Source organism: Epinephelus fuscoguttatus, linkage group LG19, assembly GCF_011397635.1.
Source record: "Epinephelus fuscoguttatus linkage group LG19, E.fuscoguttatus.final_Chr_v1".
NCBI classification, from domain to species: Eukaryota; Metazoa; Chordata; class Actinopteri; order Perciformes; family Serranidae; genus Epinephelus; species Epinephelus fuscoguttatus.
In genome coordinates, this window is record NC_064770.1 from 8247345 (window position 1) to 8274618 (window position 27274).

At 41.0% G+C, this 27274-nt stretch overlaps 1 protein-coding gene across 1 annotated transcript; it reads left to right on the forward strand.

The window, feature by feature from the left end:
* The first annotated feature begins 1338 nt into the window (after positions 1-1338).
* LOC125879626 (uncharacterized) lies at positions 1339-9732 on the forward strand. Its single transcript, XM_049561588.1, has 4 exons — positions 1339-1497; positions 3645-3968; positions 8731-8865; positions 9033-9732. Exons 1-4 carry the CDS (start codon positions 1374-1376, stop codon positions 9374-9376), a joined length of 927 nt encoding a protein of 308 aa, XP_049417545.1. The 5' UTR covers positions 1339-1373; the 3' UTR covers positions 9377-9732.
* Positions 9733-27274: the final 17542 nt, after the last annotated feature.

Sequence of the window (27274 nt, forward strand, 5' to 3'; positions counted from 1 at the left end):
ATAAGACAAGTATTCTAAATTATCTATTAGACAGAGGTATCAAGGAAGAGAGAAAATAAGTACATTTATAACTCCATAGCTTAACAGTAAAATAATGTAATCTGCTTTCATTAAATTCACATTTCTTTAGTATTTCCATAGTCAATGCTCCTTTTCCCCTTCTCAACTTTCCCTTATACCTATATTCATCAAAGGTCACTCTCATTTAACTTTAATTCTGAAACTCCTATATTCCCCCTTTCCTTACTAGTATTCATATATAGGCTAATAGAAAACCAAAACATAAAACAGACTAAGCGCAACCTATATAGTCAAGTATTAAACTTGGGCTTAGTACCAAGTAGGAAAAAGATAAAAGCATTTAGCATATTGAACTGAAAAGGAGAGAAAAAAAAGAAGAAAAGAAACTAAAAAACTAACATTGAGCTACAAACACACTACATCACTTGTTATTATTTGCTTTTTTACAGACAGATGAAAGCTTCAAAATTTATGAGTGTGCTATTTACTGACGTATTTTATGTCATACAGCAAAATGTGAAAGTCTTTTAAGCTTGTGTTAACCACAGACCTTATTTCAGATATCTAACCAAAAACCTTTTCAAAAAACTAAAAATGCTAAAAATGCTAACTCATTTCCAGGTTTTAGGACTCATTCCTGGGGCACTCTACTTAGTTAATGTAATATTTATATATTTTTTAAAAAGTTCTTATTGCATCATTGTATATCTGGTGTTAAAGCATTTTCTCCCAATGTGGGTTTCTTGATTTGGAGTGCATTTCTTCAATGCTATTGAAAGAAAGAACAGTCAAACTGTCTTTTTTTAATACACACACACACACACACACACACACACACACACACACACACACACACACACACACACACACACAGGTGAGCACACTAGAGCACGGCTCGGGCCACATTTTCCTGACCGAAGCCTGTGTCACATAATGAACAAATTCCAGCACTTGAATAGGCCACAACACAGCAGCATGTCAAGTGGGCCAAACCTGTGCAAAATACCACCAAATACCGAAACCGATATGATTTACAAAAAAAACGTGAACGAATTTTGTCATACCGCCCGGCCCTAAGTGTAATTATAAATGTTCACATACACTACATGTTTATTGAAAAAAGCTAATAAAGCCATGATCTAAGCTATAATATATTTAATGTTATATCATTGTGCTATTTTTCAGCAATCCTCCCAAAGCCCAGAATCTCAATGAATCCTGCTGGGGAGGTTACCTGGGGTCAGAATGTCGCCATCACTTGTTTGGTCTCAACTCAAATTCAACAGCTTTTAAATGCAACATTCACTTTGACAAAGACTTCAGGTTCATTCAGAAAGACCCAAAGTTCGAGTATGTTTAACATACCTGCAGTCAACTTTGATGACGAAGGATCGTACCAGTGTCATTATCAGACAACGGGACCAAGTCGAGACTTCAGCTCCCCCTCAAGCGACTCTGTCAGTCTCTCTGTTGCTGGTAAGGAAATTAGTGAATGAATAAAATAACACAACACAACACAACACAACACAACACAACACAACACAACTAAGAAGGCAGAATAGCAATACCAAGATTATTCAATCAAAAGTAAATGTTGTATTTTAACATAGCAAGACTATTTAATCTGGTTTGAAAATTGTTTGGTGGCACCTGAAGCCAAAATGGTTCAACTGCCCAAATTAAATTACCCCGATAATCCAGGGATGATGGACACTATTTCCTCACTGCCAGTAGAGCAGGCCCCGAGTGCGTCTTCCCCGACTGAACAGCAAACTTCCACTTTAGTGCTCCGCTAACTTGAATGGGGATAAAATTGATTTAATCATGCTGCTCTTCTAGGCTTCCGAAATGTAATGGGATCAAATGGGTTAAATCCTGATAGTGAAAGGAATCATTTTGCAGGGGTTGTGATGCTCAAATAAATTTGTCCACTGATTCACAGACATCTCTTTCACCTTGTAAGTCAATGACAAAAAGTCTTTTTGGACCACAGGGCATCACGTGACAGACACCAGATATTGCAGTTTCACAGTTTGGCCACAACGAAATCTGGCTTCAAAGCCCAGCTCACTTACTGGAGGCCTGTTTCAGAACAGTAGGAAACCTGAAGTTTTTGCACATGGGGATTATTTCTATTGCCCCTTTTACACTGCCAGATTTTCCACGAACGTTGGGCCGTTTTGCCGGCAAGCTGCAAGCATTTAGACACACAGAGCCGGATTGGCGAGTTGATCCGAGGTGCCCAATTATCCGCCTCGTAGGGTAGACATATTGGCTAAACCTTTTTGGTTTAAAAAGAATGAGGCGCCTCTACTGCCACGGGAGGGGCTGTTGATGACTTGTGGGAGGAGCTGTTGAGCCTCTGGCGGTGGATAAACAGGAAACAGCTGATAGCAGGAATGAGCAGCTAGTACCAAGAGGGAAACGCAAACCTGAAAGACACTGTAAAGATGAGCAACTGGGGAGACAAGGAATTGCACACCCTCTTTGCCTTCGCAAATGAACAGGCCATTAACCGTCAGATGATGGGGACGGTGAAGGACGGGCCGACTTGCGAGAGAATTGCCGAAGGCTTCCCCGGGAGCAAGGCAAGTCATTAGTCATACGTCACTGTTTACATCACACGCTGATCTACACATTTTGTTAGTGGCTCAAGCCCCCTATTGCCCCAACAAAGGCAAAAGGGCAGGCGGCATTTCACTGCACTCCCTGATTTTGCTTTTATACTGCCAATGCTGAAAAAAGACTGATTGGGCTTTCCTGCTAATTTGCGCAATTCCTATTTAAAAAGGCTATTAATTCTGTATCATATGTTCACCTCAACATTTGAAATTTGGCCACGTTTAATATGAACATCCTTCATTCTAACACTCTTTAAGAGAGGCCTTTAAGACATACAGTAAAATACAAAAAGCATAATAGGTCCTCTGTTAGACTGAGGCTTCATCAGATTGATAAAACACATTAAGGCCTCACCAAACTATTTTTTGTTAGGCTATGTTAATATCTATTGTTATTGTACTGATAAAGAGTTTAAAACCATTTGCCTCTGGCTACAGATTTGTGCTGCATTGTTTTCACATGCTGCAGCTCTGATTCCAATCATGTGTCACTATGATCGCACAGCTGTTTAAGAGAAATGACCCAATTGCAGGTGTGGAGACGCCCACACAGACTTCGCTCCTTAAACCGATGATTTTAAAATTGTTGTTGCGTGCAGGGCCCAGTATATCTTTAAATGTGACTGTATCTATGCAAAAAAGTTAGTTCAGGATTTCAATACTCAACCAGAAATATATTTCTGGCATTGGAAATATTTCAAAAATGAGCTTTGTTAGTAGAGGAAATGCACTCAACTAAGTTTGTCAGACTCAAAGGAGACACACAGTGAGCTTTGGAGAGAATCACTGAATGTTAACATACCATTTGTTTGTTACAAGAATATTCTACAGGGTGCATTTACACTGTAATATTCACCGTAAGTGATATGTAATAAGAAAAAAACCAAACATCTTTGTTTAATAAAGGTTTCTGGATATATATATATTTTTATGCAGTCTTTACTGATTCATAAGAGCACAAATTTAATATTGTCTTGACACTGTTGTCTCTTTTGTCCTCAGTGCCACTGCAGCAGCCCAACATCTCCCTGACATCTCCTAACAGAGGGCTGGTCTGGAGTCCTAAAGGAGCAGAGGTCACCAGGGGTTACAGCTTCATCTTCACCTGCACCACTTCCTCCTTTTATCCTGGAGGAGTATTGTCTCTCATCTTCTCTGACTCCAACATCACTGACACCAAGCCAGCAGTCAACCACTCAGCCTCCTTTACCTTTCCTGTAGCTGAGTATGAACACCAGGGAAACTACAGCTGTGTGTATGAAGTCACACTGTCCTCAAGGAAATTCAGTTCTACACAGAAAGCACCCATTAGTGTCATCATTAAAAGTAAGTAGAATGTAGAATTTAAACTAAACGTTGTGTTTAATGAACAATAGCTGAATTATAAATAGACTACTACTGCACTTACTGTATATGGCTGCATCAGCAGCACAGCCTGTAAACCTTCAGTAGTTTAAACCTTCAGACTAACATGTTGCAGATTTAGAAAGAATTCATGCCAGAAATAAAGCGTTTCAAATGATCATTAAGCATGTGTTTGTAAATCACCCCTGCTAGAGAAATGAAAGTTTGTAAATGTGTGGACAGGATTTGTAGTTATAGAAAAAAATATTTTTCAATACATATAACCTGTCACCTTGATTCCAATTTCTGAAACCTGTATTAGCCAAATTAAATTAATGTAAAGAAAACAAAAAAATTCACTAAAATTGCCAAGAGTTTCCTGTCTAAACATGTACAGTTATTTTTGTAAACACATATTTTCCTCTACATTTTGGCCTCTGATCCACATGCAATCTGAGTTTTAGGGTGACTGAAACAGAGATGTAAAACTCCTTCCAAGTTGCAGAATTTTTAAAAACTCTGGTTATGGTTTATATGTTTGGACGAGCAACACGGAGCGTTTGGGAAACTATGACAGACTGTGACTACGATGGGGTACCGGTTAGCTGATGTTTTGTTGGCACTGTTTGATAATGTCTTCTTTATATTTAAGTAAGTAAGTAAGTAAGTAAGTAAAGTTTATTTATATAGCACCTTTCACAGATACTAGATCACAAAGTGCTTTCCAGTAGACAAAGCAAGTATAACAATATAACACAACATTAAAAACAAAGCACAAAACAAAGCATTAAAAACAAAGCAAGGCAAAAGACAAGGTATCTGCAAAATGCAAAATGTAAATAAAACATTAGATAAAAGAAAAATAGTAAGAGATTGATGGGGTGAAAAGAGTTAGTTAACCAAAGGCCTGGCTAAAGAGCAGTGTTTTCAGTTGTTTTTTAAAAGTGTCACATGACGCTGCAGATCGCAACGAAAAGAGGAGGGCATTCCAAAGTTTGGGAGCAACCGCTTGGAAAGCTCGGTCTCCACGAGTGACAAAACGAGTACGTGGAACTGACAATAGGAACTGATCCGAGGATTTTAGAGTGCGACAAGGAGTGTGAGGTTGAAGGAGGTCTGTGATGTATGCAGGGGCTAGACCATGTAGGGCTTTAAAAGTCAGGAGCAATACTTTAAAGTTGATTCGGAATTCTACTGGAAGCCAGTGCAAGGAGGACAGGATTGGAGTGATATGAGCCCTCTTATTGCTACAGGTTAAAAGCCGAGCAGCATTATTTTGGATAGTTTGGAGACGGGCCAGAGAGGATTTATTCAAACAGGTAAAAAGTGCATTGGCATAGTCTAAGCGAGAGCTACTAAAAGCATGAATGATCATTTCCATTTCAGCTTTGGACACAACTGACCTTAATTTGGCAATGTTCCTAAGTTGTGAGAAACAAGATCGGTTGAGTAGGCTGACGTGATTATCAAATGATAGGGCTTGGTCGAATATGACACCTAAATTACGAAGTTTGCGTTGGACACAATTGGTTAAAGACCCGATACAAGACTTCACGTTTGAGATTTCAATGTCTGGGGCAACAATTAGGGTTTCTGTCTTTTCATTATTAAGTTGGAGGAAGTTGTCTGACATCCAGATTTTTATGGCCTCTAAACAATCAAGTAAATTAGATAGTTTGTGAACCTCTTCAGGTAAAAATGAACAGTACAGTTGAATGTCATCTGCATAAAAATGATAGGAAATGCCTTCGAATCTGTCAATAATGCGACCTAGAGGCAACATATAGAGGGCAAATAACATAGGACCGAGGACAGAACCCTGCGGGACACCACATGACAAAGGTGCCGGGACAGACATGAACTGACCCACAGACACAGAAAAACTCCTATCAGTCAGATATGATTTTAAAAAGTCTAATGCAGACCCAGGGATACCATAATGGTACAACCTGCTCAAGAGGATCTTGTGATCAACTGTATCAAAAGTTGAACTGAGATCTAGTACAACGAGGAGAGAGCATTTCCCATCATCCGCCGCCATCAGGATATCATTAGTAACTTTAACCAAGGCCGTTTCAGTGGAGTGCAGCTTCCGAAAACCGGACTGAAAGGTGTCATACAACATATGTGAATCTATCAGTGAAGAGAACTGCCCAGCAACAGTTTTTTCCAGGAGTTTGGAGAGAAGAGGTAGCTTGGAGATAGGCCTGTAGTTTTTTAGGAGGGAAGAGTCAAGATTTGTTTTTTTCAGCAATGGCTGCACAACAGCATGTTTCAGCTGGGAAGGAACTGAGCCAGTTGACAGGCAGAGATTGATCATGGATACGATAGATGGGCCAATGGAATTAAAGACTTTAAGAAACAGAGATGGAGGTAGAATGTTGAAAGGGGTGGATGATGGCTTGATTTTTGACACCAAATTTGAGAGGTCATCTATAGATATAGGTGAGAAGGAGTTCAAAATTGTGGGGCTGGGGTTACCAACGGGCAGATGATTGGAGGATGGGGAGATGCTTGCTCTGACAGTGTTGACTTTATCAACAAAATACTTAAGAAAAGAATTACAGTCAGTGTCTGAGAAAACAGGAGGAGGTGGCAGAACAGGAGATACAATAGAGTTGATGGTTTCAAAAAGGACACTAGAATTTCCCTTGCTAGATTCAATAATTTTGGCAAAGTATGCAGACCTAGCATCTCTCACCATTTCATTAAAATGCCCTAAGAGTTCTTTAAGATGTTGTCGATGGATGTCAAGTTTGGTGGCTTTCCATAGACGTTCATATTTCCTACAGTCCCGCCTAACACTACGAATGTGGTTATCAATCCAGGGAGAGGATTTAACAGTAGACACAAGTCTGGATTTAAAGGGGGCCACTCTGTCAAGTATATCTGAGCACTGCTCATTAAATAACTCAACAAAAGTCTCTACCTCACTACAGTTAAAAAGTATGTCGGGGTTAAATAAGGCTGAGAAATTTTCCACTGTGCTCTGGTTGATGATGCGGTGGCGGGAGAAATGTTTACTGGGCAAAAGATCCAGATCAAAAGAGAAATTAAATAAAACACATTTGTGATCACTAAAATGGAGGTCCTCTAAGCGAATACTATCAATACAAAGACCATAAGAACAGACTAAGTCCAGGGTATGACCAGCTCTGTGTGTAGGGCCAGAGACATGTTGCTTAAAATTAAAAGACTCTGTAATGTCAAGAAAATTAGAGGCAGCCTGTGAAGTAGCATCATCGATGTGCAGGTTAAAATCACCAAAAATTAAAACTTTATCTAGTTTTATAACATAGGATACTTAAACCTACCCCCGGGTCACACTGCCTACATGTGAGCAATATGTGACGACTGCTTTGCTGAACTGCTGCAGCTCACACGTGTGTGGTGTTTCCACAGACAGCGATGCTGCTGCAGAGCTGCCTACTGCTAAAACTACTGTTCTTCCACAATTAAATACTGTATTGTCATTGTGCCTGAGCAGGGCTGGTCACATGGGCAATATGCCCAGCATTAATGTTGCTGCACCACTTCACAGATGAACAGAAATCTGCTGCATCCAATGTTTTTGCCCAAACTCAGTATCCATGGTTTGAAGTCAGCCAGAAAAAACGGTTTTAGATCAGGCCCAAGCATTTTGCAAAAGGTAACATTAGCCTGTACACTTCACTGTCATTTTTTAGGAGGTGTGACTTCTAAAGACAGCTCATGCCCGGACCACACTGCCCACCTGAGCATCGCTAACATGTGCAGTTCTCAGCCAAAATAGGCAGCGAAAATGGTATTTTGATAATGGTATTGACATTGTACCATTTTTTACTATAGTTTCAATGTTCGTTTCACTCATAGACATGAAATTATTAGTTTTTGTAAAAAAAAAATAAAAGCCCTCTGAAAATAGTTCTGTGGACAGAATCCCCTCATTTAAGGCTTTTTATTGTAAAATATTTGCAGGGCCGCGTTTTTGACAGTGGCTTCATAAATGAGTACAGTACTGGCTTTTAATTATGGAAATACCTTAGATACAGCGACAGGTGGCTCTACAGCAGAGCTGCAGCAGCAACTTTCCTTGTGAACACCACAAGCGTGCAAGCGTTTGGTGTCAGTTTTGCTTTTTAGTGTGGATGGATATTTTTTTTTAAAAGGAAGGTTGTGTGGACAGATTTTTTAAAATGGAGGGGGAAAATATTTGTTTTCAAATTATCTGTATATGTTTAGGCAGGGCCTAAGGGCTTCACGTTAGATAGAGATTGACAGAGTCTTCTGCCCATACTCATCCGTATTTGTACACGTTTTCTGAAAGCTTTTGGATACAGACGAGGTGGAGCAGTAGGGCTAGCACTGGAAATCATTGAGGCAGTGTGGCGAAGTTCAAGGGAGATATGACTGTAAGAAATTTAAGTAATTTCTAAATCTAAAATTTAAATAAATGAATCTTGAGACTAAATCTGAAATAGCTGCCAAATTAAACACTGCTCAACACTTTATATTTAGTCCACTAGGTGAAGCAGTCCCTTGGTTTCCAAGCCAAGTGCCCACAGACTGAGCTATCACCACCATGTTTGAGATCCTGAAAGCTTGTTCTTGACCAGGAACCATCCCCTCCAAATAACACACTAGAAGCAAAAACGCATCTTCTCATACAACACAGCAGTTCGTGTGTAAATACAGCAACAATAATCCCAGCAGCAAAAAATGGACACAATTTTCAGGTTAACAGTTAAATGTTTTTCTTTCCCAGTGCCTTTGTTGCCACTGGTCTTCTCAGTAGCTGCTGGGGGTCTGCTGTTGGTCCTGCTGGTCTTGATAGTGGTCTGTCTGGTCTACAAGAGAAGACAACAAACCAAGCGGCCTGGAACTCTCGTCCAAACTCAAAGTCTGTGTTCACCAGGACACACAGTGCATTACATGAAAAGACTAATTGTTTCTGATTGTTTTCCTTTTTTCTTGATACACTTTCATCACAACATTTGTGTTTGAATGCTTGCAAAGACTTTATTCTGATGCTCATGACACATTTTTGTCCTGATGCTTGTGTTTCAGTGCCTCTCAGAGTCAGGTATAAGTATGAAGATGATGAGGATGAGGATGAGGAGGGTGACTATCAGAATATGGATCCAGTGAGCACCAACAGGAATTTCAAAGAGGGAGCAGGGAGAGTGGAGGAAGAGGAGATTAATGATTATGAGGATCCAGAGAGTGATGACGATCACGATTATGAGGAAGCATGCCCCCATGCAAATTTCATAAAAGCCAAGGAGGACTGTTTCAGTGTCGAGGAGAGCACGGGAGAGGAAGAAGAAGAGGACGAAGAAGATGAAGAAGAAACCGGCGATGATGAAAACCTCTATGCAAATACAAACCAGCCCTTTGCGCTGCGAAACTAGCTCTGTGCGGGGTTCGCCACCCTGCACCGCGCCAGGAAACTAGAGGCCGACTTGCTTTAAATATGAGGTGTTTTGCAATCTTTTAAGTTAACTTTGAAAAAGACTGTATGCACCTAACCAGCAGAAACTGTACATTTCCTGTGAAAACTGTTTTGAAAAGGCACAATTCACATTGTAAGCGTAAATTGACACAGCATCCTGGAACATCAACAGCAGACGCAGGAGGACAGCATGTCATATGTAGACTGTCAGTCCACTGACCAAATGGTGATATTTGACAACTTGGGATAACAACATGTTGAGATATCATGTACTGGCCTAGATATCTGTGAACTACGCCGGATCAGCCCGAAATATGCCCCCCCCCAGAGGCTTTATCACTGTCATATGATAGCTGTTGGGTTCTGAGATTGTCCTCTTATCCAACTCTCAGCAAAAAAGAAAATGTTTTTCTTAAATGTGAAACTATTCCTCAGTTTTATTGGTTTCATTTATATAAATACCCTTTTTAGATAAATGTTTAATGTTTTTAAGTGGAAATGTTGAATTCAAATGCTTTATGTTGAATGTATCTTGCTTAAAATAAAGTTCTTGCCGATCTTTCTGCACATGCACACAGACTCAGATATAACCATTGGGAGGACTTGATGGTGAAATAATCACCCAGTATTTTAGAGCTGAGGAATCTGCAGCCACTTTATTTTTCCAGTAGCCCTCCCGATGACAAAAAGATTTGTTTCGTTGTTATTTTTTTTTCTTCTTTCTTTATTTACTTTTTCTGTTTGCTGATATTCTGGGATATCTTATGGTTTGTTTAGGAGATGTATAAATAAGCCTTTGGGCTTCAGCCTTTTCCTTTTTTGGTTAGTGATTGTGTGGAGTATATTGTGTGAAATCAGTGTGAATATGTATAATGTTTTGTATTGTTTTGTTTTTGGTAGTTTTAGATTCGCACAAATTGTTAAGCTTCGTTCCCCATAATGTATAACCAAAATAAATTTAATTCATTCATTCATTCATTCATTACTATTTTATTTTTTCCAGTCTGGTGATGTCTTAATGTATCCATTTTGAGCTCAAATGTGTGTTTCCAAATTGACATGAACACATGATGTAATCCAATAAAATAAAAGCACAAAGCCTAGAAATGACCACAGCTGAATCAACACCTTTGTGACACTGTTTAGGATAACTTTGTTTTTTTGACCTGGACCCTAGTTCCCTATGTAAACTGGTCAGAGACTGATGTGAACAACATTTTTTTAACTGGTCCAGTATTGAGCTGTAGCCACAGACTGAAGTGGCCCTGTGGCTTTTAAAAAGTTAGTCTGTGTCAAAAACAGTGAGGATCAGGTCTGAATCGCTGCAGCCCACAACTTCCTCTTCAGTGCTTTGATGAACAGCGCTCACAGTGCGCCTGTCAATATGAACTCTCCTGTGAAGGTTGTGATGCAGTCATCATGAAACTCTTTGTATATTTGATGCTGATCCACAAAGGCAAATAGTGATGGCAGGTATTGTGTGTTTTAAGCTTTAAGGTAAAAGATATTTATCAGCATTGTTTCAAACAAATGGTTTTCACAGGATTACAGTGAAGTACTCATCATTTGAGGAGATTAAAGATGAAAACATGTAGTACTTCACCATCAGTCAAACTGTTTCTACTAGTCACCTCGTTTTTTTTATATTGCACAGTATGACAAATTCCAAATTTGCCTGAAGGGGCTTTACAATCTGTCTTAAAACTCAAGATTCAGGTATGGAAAAACTACAGTACCTGGAGAATAACCAACAGAAAAAAAATGACAGTATAGACAATGCAATGAACAAAAAAATATTCATACATTCATCAGACATATTTTAAAACACAGGTGGAGCACAGCAAAAGGCCCTGCCAGAGATCCAGATTCACCTGTCTGAGCATTAATGACACCTATGCTGTGTCAGTAATGCTCTGCAGGTATCTGGTTAACTAGCTCATTCTGACAGCCACCAAGTGAGAGGTTACACAGTTGCTATCTACTTTTTCTGCACAAATATAATCACTGTAGTCTTAAAGCTATTTTATTGTACAACTGTGATCCTAGGTAAGAGGTAAGAGATATTTCAACACGTGAACATTGATCAGCTCCAATTTTTCCTTTAAATTCCCCTTTAACATTTTTGCCAGTGTTTGACATAAACACATAGAGCTTTTAGTCAGTGTCTGCTTTTACCAGCATATGATTAACTCCGAGTGATGCTGCCACCACCATGCCTATAGTGTGATGATGATGTGCAGTATAATCATGGCATTTTGTCCAATTGTCAAAAGTCTGGTCTGTTCGCTTCTTTCATCTGACTTCAGTGTCTCCCACGTGCCTTCAGGCAAACTGCAGCTCAGATGGCATGTTTATTTGCCACTCTCCCATCAAGCTGTAAATGAAGTTTAGCAAAGGTTCAGTTATGAAGACTTTGTTTACACTCATTTCATTCACATCTCTCCCTGCTTCACTCTGGCTTTTATTCTATCAGTTGACTATGGGCTTCACTTTATATTAATCCAACCAGATTTTGCTATGGTCTCCCTAAGCAAATCATATTTTGCTGTCAAGCTTTAAAGCTGTTCTCATCTTTGTTGCTGTCAGTTGTCTTTGTAGGATGAACAGATGCCCTCTCTTCACCTCCACCACCAGTGTCTTGACTTTATTGGTGGGAGTATTCCTAACCTAACCATGGCATCTCGACCCCCTTAATATTCACGTGACAATGGGGTCTAAACACCAAAGAACTTTTTGCCAGTCATATTGTTCATTTCGTAATAGAATATTGTTCACTCTCAAATAAGTGTCTCCTGATTGAACTGGTAACACACCAGTTAGTGAAGCAGCTGTTGTATGCAGTCGCTTACCGAAAAAAAAAAAAAAAAAATCTCACATACGCTGACTGTGCAAGCTGCTTTCTATGACCTTCACATTTATTTTAACGAGGCGCCTTCATAATAATCACTGCACAAGCAGAAACTTGACGTGAAAACAACAGTTTATATTAAACTTCAATATACTGCTTGTCAATCAGAGAATAAGCAGGTAGGTAAACCACAGTTTAAGTGAGTTTCTTGGTTTGGGGCCTTCTGAGACACAGGTTCAATCCAATACTTAGGCGTTGCACGATGGAGCAGAGCGCCGATAATCCCCTGGTGTCCGCTGAATACACACAAACAGCAAACAGCCAACACTTCTGTGAGGAGTCGGCTGTAGATAGGTCAGAACCGGCGTGGAGTTGAGGAACCAGTGGTGATGAGTGGATTCTGCGGCTCACACACAAAGGCTGAGTGTGCAGCCACATGGCAAGGTAATCCACAGCACTGGAAATCACAGGCAGCAGAACAGGTGAACTCAAAACACAGAGCTGACTGGCAGTCCCTCCGCATGGCCACATGGAACAGACGAAGAGAAATCAGGAATGTGGAAGCAGAGCTCAATGGTTTAGGACAGAAGGCTGAGTGGTTTACCAGGGAGCAGGCAAAGCAGGAAAGTCAGACCAAGGCAAGGTCAACAACAAGGAAACAGTCTGGGAACACATGCTGGAAAGTCTTGCATTGAAATAGCAAAGAACAATCTTAACCACAAAATTTCAAAATTAACTCATTGACCAACATTTTTAACAATAATTACATGAATAATCTTATCAAGTTTAAAGTTTACTTACGTGAAAATGAATGGAAGTCCAAGACACCAACAAAGTTGGAGTAAATGTTCTTTGAGCATCACACTTGTTTGCCACTCCACTGGCTGCCTAGAGCCCTGTGCGGGACTATTTTCTTAGGGGCTGAGTGACAGTTACAGAACATTTCCTGTGTCTGGGTCTGGGACAATTCTTTCATTTATTTGTGAAAAACACTCTGCCGGGTCACACCAGAAAGTGGCACAGCAAAAATTCATTTGCTTGAAAATTTGATGTGCTACTGTGGCTGCTAAGCTAACTTTTAGCATGCTAGCTAGCCAATAACATATTCGCTGTGAGCCTGGAAATTTAACAGGTTCATCATCCCAGGCTCATGTTACATCCATCCACAAAAATTTATGAAAATGTGCACAGTAGTGTCCTTGCTCACACACACACACACACACACACACACACACACACACACACACACACACACACACACACACACTCACACACACACAGGTAGACATACACATGCAAATTTCACCTAAAACATAACATTTTGGCGGAGGATTTATAAAAAACTGAGAACCTTATTTCACCGGCATACGATGGATTTTTATTTGGGACATATTGAACCTTCAAAAAATGTAGTATGCTGACTTTTCTTCAAAAATGTCAACAGGGTTACAGAATTTTGAATTTAGGCTACAGCCCTGACTATGTCAATTATTGAACATCCTATCACTCATTTAGACAAAAGTAGATCGGAAAATAGGGCCCAGGTTGAAAAAAACGTTAGTTCCCCTTTAATTCTTGGAGCCAGCAGGGCGCTGTGAAACTTTTTCAGTCTCTTTCACAAGGGTAAGTTAACATTTACAGACCACAGCAGTATATGTAAGAGATTTTGAGGAAGTGACACTCCTCCTGGCCCAGTCTTTGAAGAGTTGGGGTTTGTGTTATTTAAAGAGGAACCAGTGTTAGTTTCAGCCTGTTTACAGCTGTAAGAGAGAAAGCCAAATGCAGCTGTGGTTTCAGCAAAACGTCATTGTGTAAATCACACTGGTTGGGCTGTGAAATGAAAGCCTCTTAACTTTCTTCAATGTAAAGTAATCTCACAGTTATATGTAGGCTGTGGATTTGTAATTGAGTAGCAAACCACACTGCATCACTGCCTCTCTGTGCCTATATCAACCCACCTGAGCCTGGAAGCTTCTCTGTGTCACCACCTTCAGTGACCAGCATAGTGAAACTCACACCTAGATTGGTTTTTGGTGAGTAAAACATCCAAACAGGTGAGCTGCTGTTCCTACTGTGTGAGTCTGTAGAGCAGAATAATACCTGACAGACAGGTAGAAACTAGTGATGACCACTGTAGAAGCTTGCTCTGATGTGTGTGAGTCAAAGATCACACCAGCTTCGGGCAAAACTGCAGGATTTATTATATTTAACAATGCCGAGCAGACCAGGTGAATACCACTGACATCTCGCAAGTTTTACTTCCCGACTGTCTGAACAACAAGCATTCTGATTGGCTGGCTGAGAACAGAACTACAAATACGGTGGCTAGTAAGGGACAAACAGAACAACCATTTGGCCAGATGATCTACATCCTTTCCCTCTAGCTTGCACTTCCCACACAAAACATAGCATTGAGTGAATATCAATTAAAAACAACATTTCTACTAAACATATTGTTTCTCAGCAGTCATAAAACGACCAATTAATGATATTCCTGGTAAGACTTAAACCTAACCGTGGAATCAAGGTAGGTGAATATGTTACTCTGATGTGTAAGTGCATAAACTTAGAACATTGTGCAAATATCAAGTAAACATCACCTTTTAAACTTAAATCTCGTTATAAACAACTGTATTAGTTTATTGCAGTCCATAGTCTCTCTCACTCTTTTTTTTTTTTCATATATATTTTGGATTTGGCCGGCAGACACGACCTGAGCGTGTGATGTATTGTCTATTGCTCTTCTCAAGGGGGGGGTGAGCTGCGGGCAATGGCCGGAGGGGGGACTGGTGTGGTGACTGTATGGCATTAGGCTGGGGTGGTTGTGGAGGGGGGGGAGCACTGTTCATTGTGGAGGGGCTAGTGTCGTGGGAATCTGGGTCCTGTGCATAGAGCTGCGGCGGTGGTGGCTCTGAAACAGGAAGGATGTGGCGGCGATTCCTTCGGAATGTTCTCCCATTTGACTGGACAATGTAGGAACGTGGCTCTTTGCTTGTCTCTTTCACAGATCCAAGCTGGTCGTAGCCTTTGGGGTCTGCAGGCGTACCACTTGTCCCTCTGCCAGAGGTTGTAGTGAGCGACTGGACTTATCGTAGTGGTGCTTTAAAGTGAGTCTTTTGCTGAGGAGCTGGGCACTGATTTGTTGAGCATCCGCGGGCTGGTTCCAGTAGTTTGGTGCTCACTGGGATGGCTGCGCGCGTTTGTCGTGACATCAGGCGTTCAGCAGGGGAGCCCAATGTTGGATCGCGGGGTATGTTTCTGAGGTTCAGGAGATTTAGGAAGACATCTGTCCCATCCCTGTGTGATTTCTCCATTAACTGCTTGGCACTGCGGACCGCTCTCTCTGCGAGCCCGTTCGATTGGGGGAACTCAGGGCTGCTGGTGGCATGGACAAAGTCCCATTGTTTGGCAAAATTTTTGAAATGCTGGCTGGTGTACTGCCTGGCATTATCAGATATGAGGGTGTGTGGGGTGCCATGAACTGAGAAGTGTCTCTTTAATTTGGAGATCACAGCTGATGAAGTTATGCCATGGAGAAGGTCAATTTCAAACCATCCAGAATATGAATCCACTAGCACTTGGTAGTGTTTACCACGCCACTCAAAAATGTCTGTGGCTACTGTGGACCATGGGAGGTCTGGGACTGGGTGGAGATGAAGAGGTTCCTTTTGCTGATGACACTTGGTGCTGTTGCACGTTGCGCATGAGAGCAACACCTCTGTGATGTCATGTGACATTGCTGGCCAGAAAATTATGTTTCTAGCTCTGCGCTTGGTTGCTTCAATACCTGGGTGGCCTTTGTGAACAATGTTAATGTACTCTCGCTGCAAAGAGTGGGGGATGACTGTCTTATGGCCTTTCATAACAATCCCTTCCTCTACTGTTAGCTCGTCCCTGTAAGGAAAGAAGGGCTTGACAGCAGGCTGGAGCTGGTTTTCTCTCGTGGGCCATCCTCTTTGAATAACTGCACTGAGGGTCTGTAGCACCTCATCCTCTGCTGTGTGCTTTCTCAGCTCTTCCAGGCAGGCAGTGGAGATATAACTCACCGACATGACTTCAAAGCGTCGTTTTCAGCAGGGCTTTGCGAGGCTTGTGTGTTCGAGCTCTTGACAGAGTATCTGCCAGGTACATGTGTTTGCCTCTCTTGTACACCAAACTGATGTCGTAGCTTTGTAGTCGAAGCAACATTCTCTGGAGACGAGCAGGGGCAGTGTGAATGGGTTTTTTCAGGATGGTTACCAGAGGTTGGTGGTCGGTTTCCACGATTGTGGGCTTTCCATATACATAGTCTTTGAATTTTGTGCAAGCAAACACGACAGCCAGAAGCTCCTTCTCTATTTGAGCATATCGTGTCTCCGTATCTGTGAGGGTGCGTGAAGCGAATGCTACTGGTCTACCGTTTTGCATGCATGCAGCTCCAAGTCCATAGCATGACGCGTCGCAGGTGAGCGTGACTGGCTCCTTGACATCGTAGTATGCCAGTACAGGTGGGCTTGACAAGCATGATTTCAGGCGGTCGAATGCCTCCTGATGTTGTTGAAACCAGCACCATGCAGTCTCTTTATGAGTCAGGTTCCTCAGTGGTGCTGCGATGTCACTGAAGTTCGGAATATACTTGCCAAGGTAGTTTACCATGCCAAGGAAGCGCTGCAGTGAAGCGACATCCGTGGGGACTGGCATTTCAGTGATTGCCGCAGTTTTAGTAGGGTCAGCTTTCAGGCCTTGGTTTGTGAAGATGTGGCCTACATAACCTACTTGGTCCAGGCGAAATTTGCACTTAGCTGGATTTAACTTGAGGTTGACTTCTCTCACCCGCTCAAGCACTCTCTTTAAATTGGCATCATGTTCGGCTGCTCCACGGCCTCCAACGATGATATCATCAACAATGACTGAGCATGGGTAGCCAGCAAACAGCTGTTCCATCGAGCGTTGAAACACCTCACTTGCGGAGTTGATGCCGAAAGGCATCCGTAGAAATCTGTAACGCCCAAACGGAGTACTGAATGTCGTCAACATGGAGGATTTTTCATCAAGACGTATCTGCCAGAAAGAGTTTTTAGCATCCAGTACAGAGAACAGTGTTGCCCCTGACATCTGTGCTGCCACCTCCTCAACACTGCGCATTGGATGGTGGGGCCTTTTCAATGCAGTGTTGAGGTCTTTCGGGTTAATACACAGTCTTATTTCTGGCTTGTCTTTCTTATGTGCAGCCACCATGGAAGATACCCAGTCTGTAGGCTCGGTGACTGGTGTTATGACACCTATTCTTTGCATGCGTTCGAGTTCAGCCTTGACTTTACCTTGCATTGCAACTGGGATGCGGTGAGCTGGTCGGACCACAGGCTCTATGCTGGGATCCACCGTCATGGAGTACGTAACCGGAGTTGGCCAAGCTCATCATCAAACAGGTCACTGTATTGTGTAAAAATCTGTGTGCTGAAATTTGTGTTATTCTCCATGGTGACCTGATGGACGTCAGGACTTATTTTGATGATTCCCATGTCCACACAAGCACGAAATCCTAGCAGTGGTTGCACCTCTCTGTCCACTATGAAAAAGGATAATTGGTGGCATTGCTCCTTTAAAAACATGACAGTGTAACTGTGCCCTTGGTTTCAATCTTGGTGCCACCATAAGCAACAAGGTTTGTGGCTTTCTTTGGTTTTACGAGTTGCTCACCATTACTCACTTGTTTGAAAGTCTCTTGTGACATCACATTACATTTTGCTCCTGTGTCGACTTTCATTTCGGTGGGTTTGCCATTTATGTGGATTTTTACAAATCCCTCGTCCTGCTCATTGGTTTGGGACTTAACACAGTCAACATGACTGTCAGCCTGGACACCGTCCACGTAAAATGTGTCATCTTCACATGTTATGGCCTGGTCCACAGTCACTTCATGCACAGACTGTCTGTGACTTTTCCACTGTGAGTTACTTTGGCTTTGTGATTTGGACTTGCAACACTTTTTGTAGTGGTTTAGCTTTTTGCAATTATGGCATTGTTGTCCGTATGCTGGACACTTCTCCCGCTTAGCTGCGTGGCTGTTTCCACAGTTCTTGCATTTTGTGATGGTTTGGGAGAATGTCTGTGATTTTGACTGGTGCTTTCTGCTTGCAACTGGCTTTACTGCATCAACATTTATAGCTTGTGTGGCTAGCGTTTTGCTATTTTCCTCGGTCATCTCATGGATGCGGCAAACTGAGATGGCTTTGGCAAGTGTCAGCTCGCTATCTCTCAACAGAGATTTTCTTAAAGAGTCACTGATAATGCCACACACTATGCGGTCACAGATAAGCTCATCAGTCAAGTCTCCAAAGTGGCAACTTTTGGCTCTGATTCTCAAATCACTGATGAATGACTCGATACTCTCACCTTGTTTCTGATTTCTTGAATGAAATTTGTGTCTTTCCATTGTTTTATTGTTTCGTGGATTGCAGATTTCACTGAACTTTCTCTTCAAGCAGTCCGGATCCTCCCTCGACTCCGCTGGGGTGATGACGGCTCCGTCTTCCCCGGGTCCGCGCACTTCAGCTGCGTAGACAAATGAACGCTCCCGTTCAATGGCTTCGGGCCCGGCAAGGTTGAGGAGAATGTAGGCTCTTGTTCTAGCAGGCTTGTCGGAGTGTGCGGCGGCGATAAAAATATCATATTCCCTCTCAAAAATTCGCCAATTCTCGGCGACATTTTCGTCAAAAACAACAGGGTCTGGTCTGCGAAATCCATCCGCCATTACGTCCGGCTAGTGTATCTCCCGCTAGCGCCAGCACAGAAAAATGGTTGACCGGCGGAACAAAATACTCACAGGCGAGGAGTTCGTGGTGTATTCTGACACCATGTAGAAGCTTGCTCTGATGTGTGTGAGTCAAAGATCACACCAGCTTCGGGCAAAACTGCAGGATTTATTATATTTAACAATGCCGAGCAGACCAGGTGAATACCACTGACATCTCGCAAGTTTTACTTCCCGACTGTCTGAACAACAAGCATTCTGATTGGCTGGCTGAGAACAGAACTACAAATACGGTGGCTAGTAAGGGACAAACAGAACAACCATTTGGCCAGATGATCTACAACCACCAAAAAGTTCATAAACCAAATTCTTTTTTTTCTGAGCCCACTAGAGGGCACTCTCTGTTCAACAAAAGGTTGAAAGCACACTGAATTGAGCCTTTTTTTCAATTTAACCTAGAGCTCTATCTAGTGGCGTCAATAAATACAACCAATGATTCATGATGCTTCATTTGGACGTCTTAAGTAGAAACCTCTCTTTCCATTCATGCAACAAGAACATGTAAATAATATGTATTATGTATTCATTATTCAAATGAATAGTGTATAATCACCTGAAAACAAGAATTCATGGTTTTGTTTCCTTAGAATGAGCTGTTATATCTACACAGGTAGCAGGTCCTTGGTTATGGAGCTCACCATGTTCATCGCCATGTTTCTACAGTAGCCTAGAATGGACAAACCAAACAGTGGCTCTAAATAAGGCCATTCACATTTCCGCGTAAGCCACTGCAGTTAGAAGCCCATCTGCAAAGAGCGGCATTGGAAAAACAGTGATTTGTGATGTGAAACTGCTTTATTCAGTGTTTAACTGGATTAAATCAACTGGTCCATTTGTTCTGGAGAATAAGAGACCCCCAGTAAAAATGTCCTGAATGTCTGGATCTTAAGTTATCAGAGAAAAAAAGGTGAGCACACATTAGCATGTGATGGTTGAGCCGCCTGTCTGGGACATGTCAAACAGTGATGGAAAAACACTGATTTGTGACATGAAATTGCTTTATTCTGTGTTTTTACCAGTTGAAATAAAACTCTGAAACGTCTGGGTCAGTTAAAGGTGAGCACACATTAGGTTATCGGTGAAAAAGTGTGAGCACACAAGAGTATGAGACATGTGAGCCTGTGTTCAAGATGCAAAACAGCTTTGTAGATAGACTGATTTGTAATGAGAAAGTGCTTGCTTAGTCAACAACAAAAACTAAAGGAATTCTAGCCACGAAGTGTCAGCTGGTTGCAATCTCCAATTCCCTGCGAGACGCCACCGAATCCCCCTAAATCTTACACACTCAACCTTTAATTACAACTTTCTTCCCATACTGTTTGACATTATCACATGCTGTTTGTAGAGTTTTTCTGAAAACTGTGACACAACTATGTTTTTATTTACTAATACATGTTCAGCATTTCAGATTCTTGCTGCTCAGATAGTCAGGAAACAAAACATATTTCAGTATAATCTAAGAGGAGAATACAGTATATTCATGAGAACAGTGGTAAGAAATGATACATTAGCTAAGCCTTGACCCTCTTAATTACCGTCACTAAGCCTGTCCAGCTTTCCATTCTTACATATATATTATTACATACATTAACAGCAGTCATGGAGGCAGATTTACATTTGAAATTATTGGTCATTTTTGAAGGAATGGTTCGCTGATTTCAGACAGGTAGATATTTGTCTTTTTAAAGGCAGCAGGTATAGGTTATGCCATTTTTCTTTATCTTGATTAATTTTGCACATCTGTGCTGTCATATTTGATTATGTGTGCACGCAAAAAAATCAAAGCTACATTGCATCCCCCTTGTTAAAAATTAAAAATTCAACCACTGGGTATGGTCACTGTATCTTTGTTGCTGTACTCAGTTAGTTGAAACAAAACCCACACAAAAATACTGAGGACAGCAACAAAGAAACATCTCCGAATCACTTAGTCTGAAAAGAAAAAAAACCTCTGTACTGTTTAATTGAGTAGACAAAATGAACCTAATCGAGTTGATAAAGCTGGTGTCAGTTGATAGCAGACCAACATGACTGTGCTGGTGGAACATGTCAGATGGTTGTAGACCAGCAGTATTTCCTGAATTTGTGTTATAAAACTGCAGAATGCCATTTAAGTCAATATCAAATAAATAAATAAATAAATAAATAAATAACTACACTCAAAGCTTGATAGTCCTGTTGTGTCTAGTTACAGTTGTCTTTAAAACCAGGAATATGCTGATGGCTGTGTATATGTGGAATTTTTGCTTCTCACTTGCCAAAAATATTGTATCTTTAAATATTTTATTCTAGAGAATCAAGAGAATGAACTAAAGTTTAGGTAAATTAAAGGAATACTGCAGATTTTCAAAACATAAATGGCTCATAAAATGTGGTTAATGATGCATATATTCTTCAGCCTGATCAACTATGTTGAGAAGCTGACTGTCTGAAACCACACTTTGGCCATTAATCTTCCAAAAATCCACATATTCTTCTTTTGGAAAATTCAGAACAGAAGTAATTTAAAGAACAAAAGTGACATACAACAAATGAGGCTGAGGGCCAGATGACAAACGTTTTTCAAGTCTGAGAGTAAAGTCAGAAGTCTGATGTTAAAAATCAAGAGAATTAACTAAATTAGGGTAAATTAAAGGAGTACTGCAGATTTTCAAAATATAAATGGCTCATAAGATGTGGTTAATGATGCATATTAGGCTACTGTCATTCTGATCAACTGCTGCTGTGTGAAGCTTTGACCCCGTTAATCTTGCAGATTATTGAGAAGCTCCATTGTTATCGGCTCTTTTATCTGTAACTGCTACTTACTGTTTTATGTTTTAGTGTAATTTAATATCATGCTGCCAGAGCCTCTCCTCCTACTGTCTGTGCGTCTTGGCTTCTGCATCATTTTTACACACACACACACACACACACACACATAAACACACAAACACAGAGAAGAGATGTCATGGTTGAGACAGAAAAAGTTAAGATAACTTGAGCTGATGATAGCTAAGCTTGTTACTGTGAATGCAATAAAACGTCCATAAGGAAACAGTCAATCAATACAGCCGTTGAGCAACATGTAAACATGTAGAAATTGACATTTCAATCTGCTGTGTCTGAAGTCCTTCATTCACTGACGCTAATATTATGTTTTAAATAAGCATAGAGCTCTTCTCACCATAAGGAACACTTCATTTTTTAGTGTATCACAAACATTTAACATCAACACAGCTGGAAATACATGGTTTTCAGTGGACAATAAAAATACTAAAAATAAAATCTGAAAAGTAACTGAAGCTGTCAGACCAATTTAGTGCAGTCAAAAGATCAATATTTCCCTCTAAGATGTAGCCCTAAACTATTTCAAATGTAAGTTATACAATTGGTGTCTGAATTATGCAGTTTGTGTCTCTATCAAAACAGCCATTGTAAAGGGAAAGATGATTTGAAACTATTACAGTTTTTCTCAATTGTTTACACGCAATTTTGAAAACAGGGCTCCTTTTTTCAAAATATTCACACCACACTCAATTTGCATAACTCCTAGATTGTTTGCAAAATGACACACTTCAGTCAAAACATATACACATATTTATAAACATGCTGTTTTGTTTTCATCTCACTAACACAGTCTTCAAATGATCAGACACTATTGCAGACAGTTACACACTACAGTGATCAATACAAAATACATTTGTAAAAACCCCTATTTTAGGAAACAGCTGGTCTAGTGCTAGACTTTTTTGCCAGACATTTTTATGTAAGGGATAATTTAGTTGACAAAAAGATATTGTCAAACCCACAACATTCTTCATGATTACTTTGAGGTATACAGAGAAAGTACATAAATACAACAAACAAACACAACACTGATTGCAGACTGCTGCAGACTGAAAATATTTATTTCTTACCATACTCAGTTACAGTAACAGATCAACAATGAAAATCAGAACAAAATAGTAGTTTTTCTTACTACTGTAAAGTGTAGACAAATAAAAAATCCTCTATTGGGTTTAGGAATGGGGAGTATGGTGGAAGGTATAAGACTGCAAATTCAGGGTGCTCATGGAACCAATTGTGGACCACAGCAGATCAATGGAAAGATACATTGTCCCAAACGACAATGTACTGCATGTGGTCCACTTGGTTTACAGTAAGCACCTGTGTGCTTCCACACCAGGTGGATGTGATTATCCAGTTCATTCATTAGTGTGGTTGTTGGCAAGAAGGGGCTTTGTAATGAGAAGGAAGTAACCTCACAATCCTTATCTGTGTCTAAGGTGTGATAATGCGTGCAGAGTTTTGTAAATCACTGTGTGTAATGTTTTGCAAAAAGTGTGAAGCTGAGTCTGTGCTTATTGTTGTGCAACTATGGACAGGTGTTTTGCTTCTTGAGTGTAAAGAGCTGTTAATTGTGTGAAAATTTTTATTTTAGTGCGTAAACGACTGTAAAAAACTGTAATGGACTCAGAGCTGAGACCTGCAGCTGTTGCCTTTCAACTATGCAACAGTCCACTAGATGGAGCTCACTGATTCAAAAAGGAAAATATCTGGCGTGTATGTGTGTCTATTCTTTAAGTGTGTGTGTGTGTGTGTGTGTGTGTGTGTGTGTGTGTGTGTGTGTGTAAGTGACCGAAAGGATTGGAACACCAGCTTTCATGCATTCTTTTCCCATTAAGCCATTATTAGTCCCATACAGTTGGGGCCATATCAAAGGGTGAGAAACATAGAGCATAAGTGACTTTTGACTACCTTCACAGGACAGCCAAATCAAAAAATGACAATTTTTTTCCATCACATTTGTTGATTTTAATTTTTTGGATTAAAACATTCAGATGACAATATATTTAATAACCAATGTGTTGAAATTTAAATATGTATATATTTCTAAGTAAGTAAATAAGTGCAATTATGCCCTTTTTGGCCCCAAATAGTTCAGTGTGATCTGTGTTGTGTTGTGGTAAGTATTGGTTTTGAGTAATAACTCTGGATTGGTTTAGAACTCAAACGTACCCTTTTGGCTGTAGAAAGAGCTCATTATAACTCATTTTAACCCAAAATGTTACTTACACCCTTAAAAAAATACTTACTTCCTGATGTTTCAGACACAGAGGAAGAAGAATAGGTACAGAAAACCTGAGATGAGTCAACAGGAGCTGAGATTTGATGGCTGGCCTCTGAACATCTGGAGGAAGGAAACCTCATGTTCTACCAAGTTTATCTGAGCAGTCCTACTTGAAAATAATCTGTCATCTTCCTCGTTTGTCCTCTCTTCCATCTCTGTCCATCTTTGAGAGTTAAGCTATCACACAATAACATTATTAATGTACTTTCAAAATGGAAAATACATGTACTTATGCCCCTTACGACAGACCAGGGGAGGAGGGCCAGGGATTCCTGACAGTCATCGCCAGCACGACCAGTCAGGGCAATAATTAGTGTGCACCGGCTATCTCCCTGGCCAGCGCTGCTAGCAGAGTCCATCAAACCCCCTTAGCAGGATTCCCTCCCTCTGGCCTGAAGCACTGAAGTGCAGAGGCAGCCATACTACCAGACCGGTAGCTCACAAGACCAATGGTGAAGTTGCACATAAAACAGCGTGTGTGTTTGGTGATAATTCTTGAGCTCTGTTTGAAATATTAGGGTGGCACGGTGGTGTGGTGGTTAGCACTCTCGCCTCACAGCAAGAGGGTTGCCGGTTCGATCCCGCGCGTGGGAGCCCTTCTGTGCGGAGTTTGCATGTTCTCCCCATGTCAGCGTGGGTTCTCTCCGGGCACTCCAGCTTCCTCCCACAGTCCAAAGACATGCAGATTGGGGACTAGGTTAATTGATAACTCTAAATTGTCCGTAGGTGTGAATGTGAGCATGAATGGTTGTTTGTCTCTATGTGTCAGCCCTGCAATAGTCTGGCGACCTGTCCAGGGTGTACCCTGCCTCTCACCCGATGTCAGCTGGGATAGGCTCCAGCCCCCCCCGCGACCCTCAAGAGGATGAAGCGGTTAGAAGATGAATGAATGTTTGAAATATTGCATTTAACATTACAAATCACTTCAGATAAAAAACAACTCTCTTTATACTTGTGGGACCCCTGTCCGTAGCCAGCTAGATGCTGACTGACTGATGGACAGACTGACTGAACTGATGCAGTACCGCAACTGCAAGTTTAATGATAATGAGCTCTGTTTATATTGCGAGATACTTTGCAGAATTAGTACCACAGTGTAAAACTATTCCCTTGCAAGAGAGCTCTCCAGTCACCTGTCTGTCAGCTCTGCTAAATTTATGTTCTTACATCTATTTTGCATGTGTTGGTGGTGCTTTTTGTGGTTGGCTTTGGACGGTGGTGGCATGTAGCAGTGAATCACTCATTAGGATGAGGAAATCATCTCACTAGTCTGTAAACTCTCCTTCTGCCAGCTTCTAGCCAGCTGCTAGCTAGCCAGGTCAATGTTTTCAAATGTCAAAATCAGTAAACATTGAGGAAAGATGCAACAGAATAAGCTGAGATAGGATCCTGCTAGTCATTGTTCAGGTATTGGAAATAAACTGGACAACCTCTGTGCTGCATCAGATATTAATGATAATAATAATAATAATAATAATAATAATAATAATAATAACTAGAGAAGCAATTTCTGAAGAAATTGCGGGTGTGAATGCTGCGAGCTGAAACCACGCTGCAATGCTGCCTTGAATACAATGAAGTTTGAATGATTTGAATGTTTGAAAGTTTGTTGAAAAGCTGACTCCACACTGAATAGCTGCCTTTAATAAAATAAAGTTTGAATATTAGAATATTTGAATGTTTTACTGAGATTTATGAAATCCAATATGGCCGCCGCCTAGTGACGCCACAATATGCAAATTAAATTCAAATAAACACAAGAAGTTTGTGCTCTTAAAAAAAAAATAAATAAATAAAAGGGATCAGCACTCAGTGAATAACCTCCTAAGCCCTACGACAAGCTATTATGGCAAGGCTTAACTATACAGACCAGTGAGCAGTGATAACTAACATGTCTTTGGGGTCATCGGGTGGGAACCTCCTTTCACCGGTGTTTCATCTAGTTGGTCCCACGACACCTCCAGGAGGCTAGACAGTGATCTCTGGCGTCCCAGAGACACTCCCCTAATGCCAGGTCTCACTGCTCCCCACACTAAACGAACAACCTACTTTACCTTACCTATACTACCACAGAGGAGGTAGACCCAGGGAAGGAAGCCTTGTTAGGCTATCACACTCCCCCGCCGGGTTAGGCTGTACAGTCTACCTCCCCAAGACGAGCCCTCACAACTATGACACCTCCAGGAGGCTAGACAGTGATCTCAGCCCAAACAGCACTGCCACCTTCAACCAAACCCAGGCTCTGTTTATGCGAGCTCCAGGCAGAAGCAATGCTGATACTACATTTACTAGCACATTCACCGTACTCTATTTCACACGCTACATAGCATAACTCCAATATAAGCTAAAGTTAAAGGAGATAAATAAACTTACAGGATCAGCAAACACACTCACTTTGCAGCATGGTCTCAAACAAAATGGATTCAGATAGGCCACTCCCACACTTAAATAACCTTCCTCTTCCTGGATTTCCTCCTTACTTACACATGGCTTTCTCAGCCCAAACAGCACTGCCATCTTCAACCAAACCCAGGCTCCATACATGCGAGCTCCAGGCAGAAGCAATGCTGATACTAGCTTTCCTGTCACATTCACCATACTCTATTTCACACACTACATAGCATAACTACAATATAAGCTAAAGTTAAAGGAGCTAACTGGACTTACAGGATCAGCAAGCACACTCACCTTGCCGCATGGCCTCAAACATGAGTTAATTTACTCTCATCAGATTCATCTTCCTTTATTTTGAGGATGAGACGATAAAAAAAGCACAAAACAAAAGAAATCTGCTCTGCAAATAAAATGCTGTTTTACTGAGATTTATGAAATCCAATATGGCCGCCGCCTAGTGATGCCACAATATGTAAATTGGATGAGTTAATTTACTCCCATGACAAACTTTGGGTAATGATGAATAGTTTTCTCATTTACAGTATGCCTTTATCTCTCACCACTTTCAAGCCACAGCCTTTTGAAATGTTGAAATGAATATTTTCCTCAAATAACTCAACTAAAGGGTTAAAATGGAGATTCTGCCCCTGTCATGTCTGCATGTAACACACACAGACATCATGTTTCTGTGAGTCTGGTAGAAGAGCAG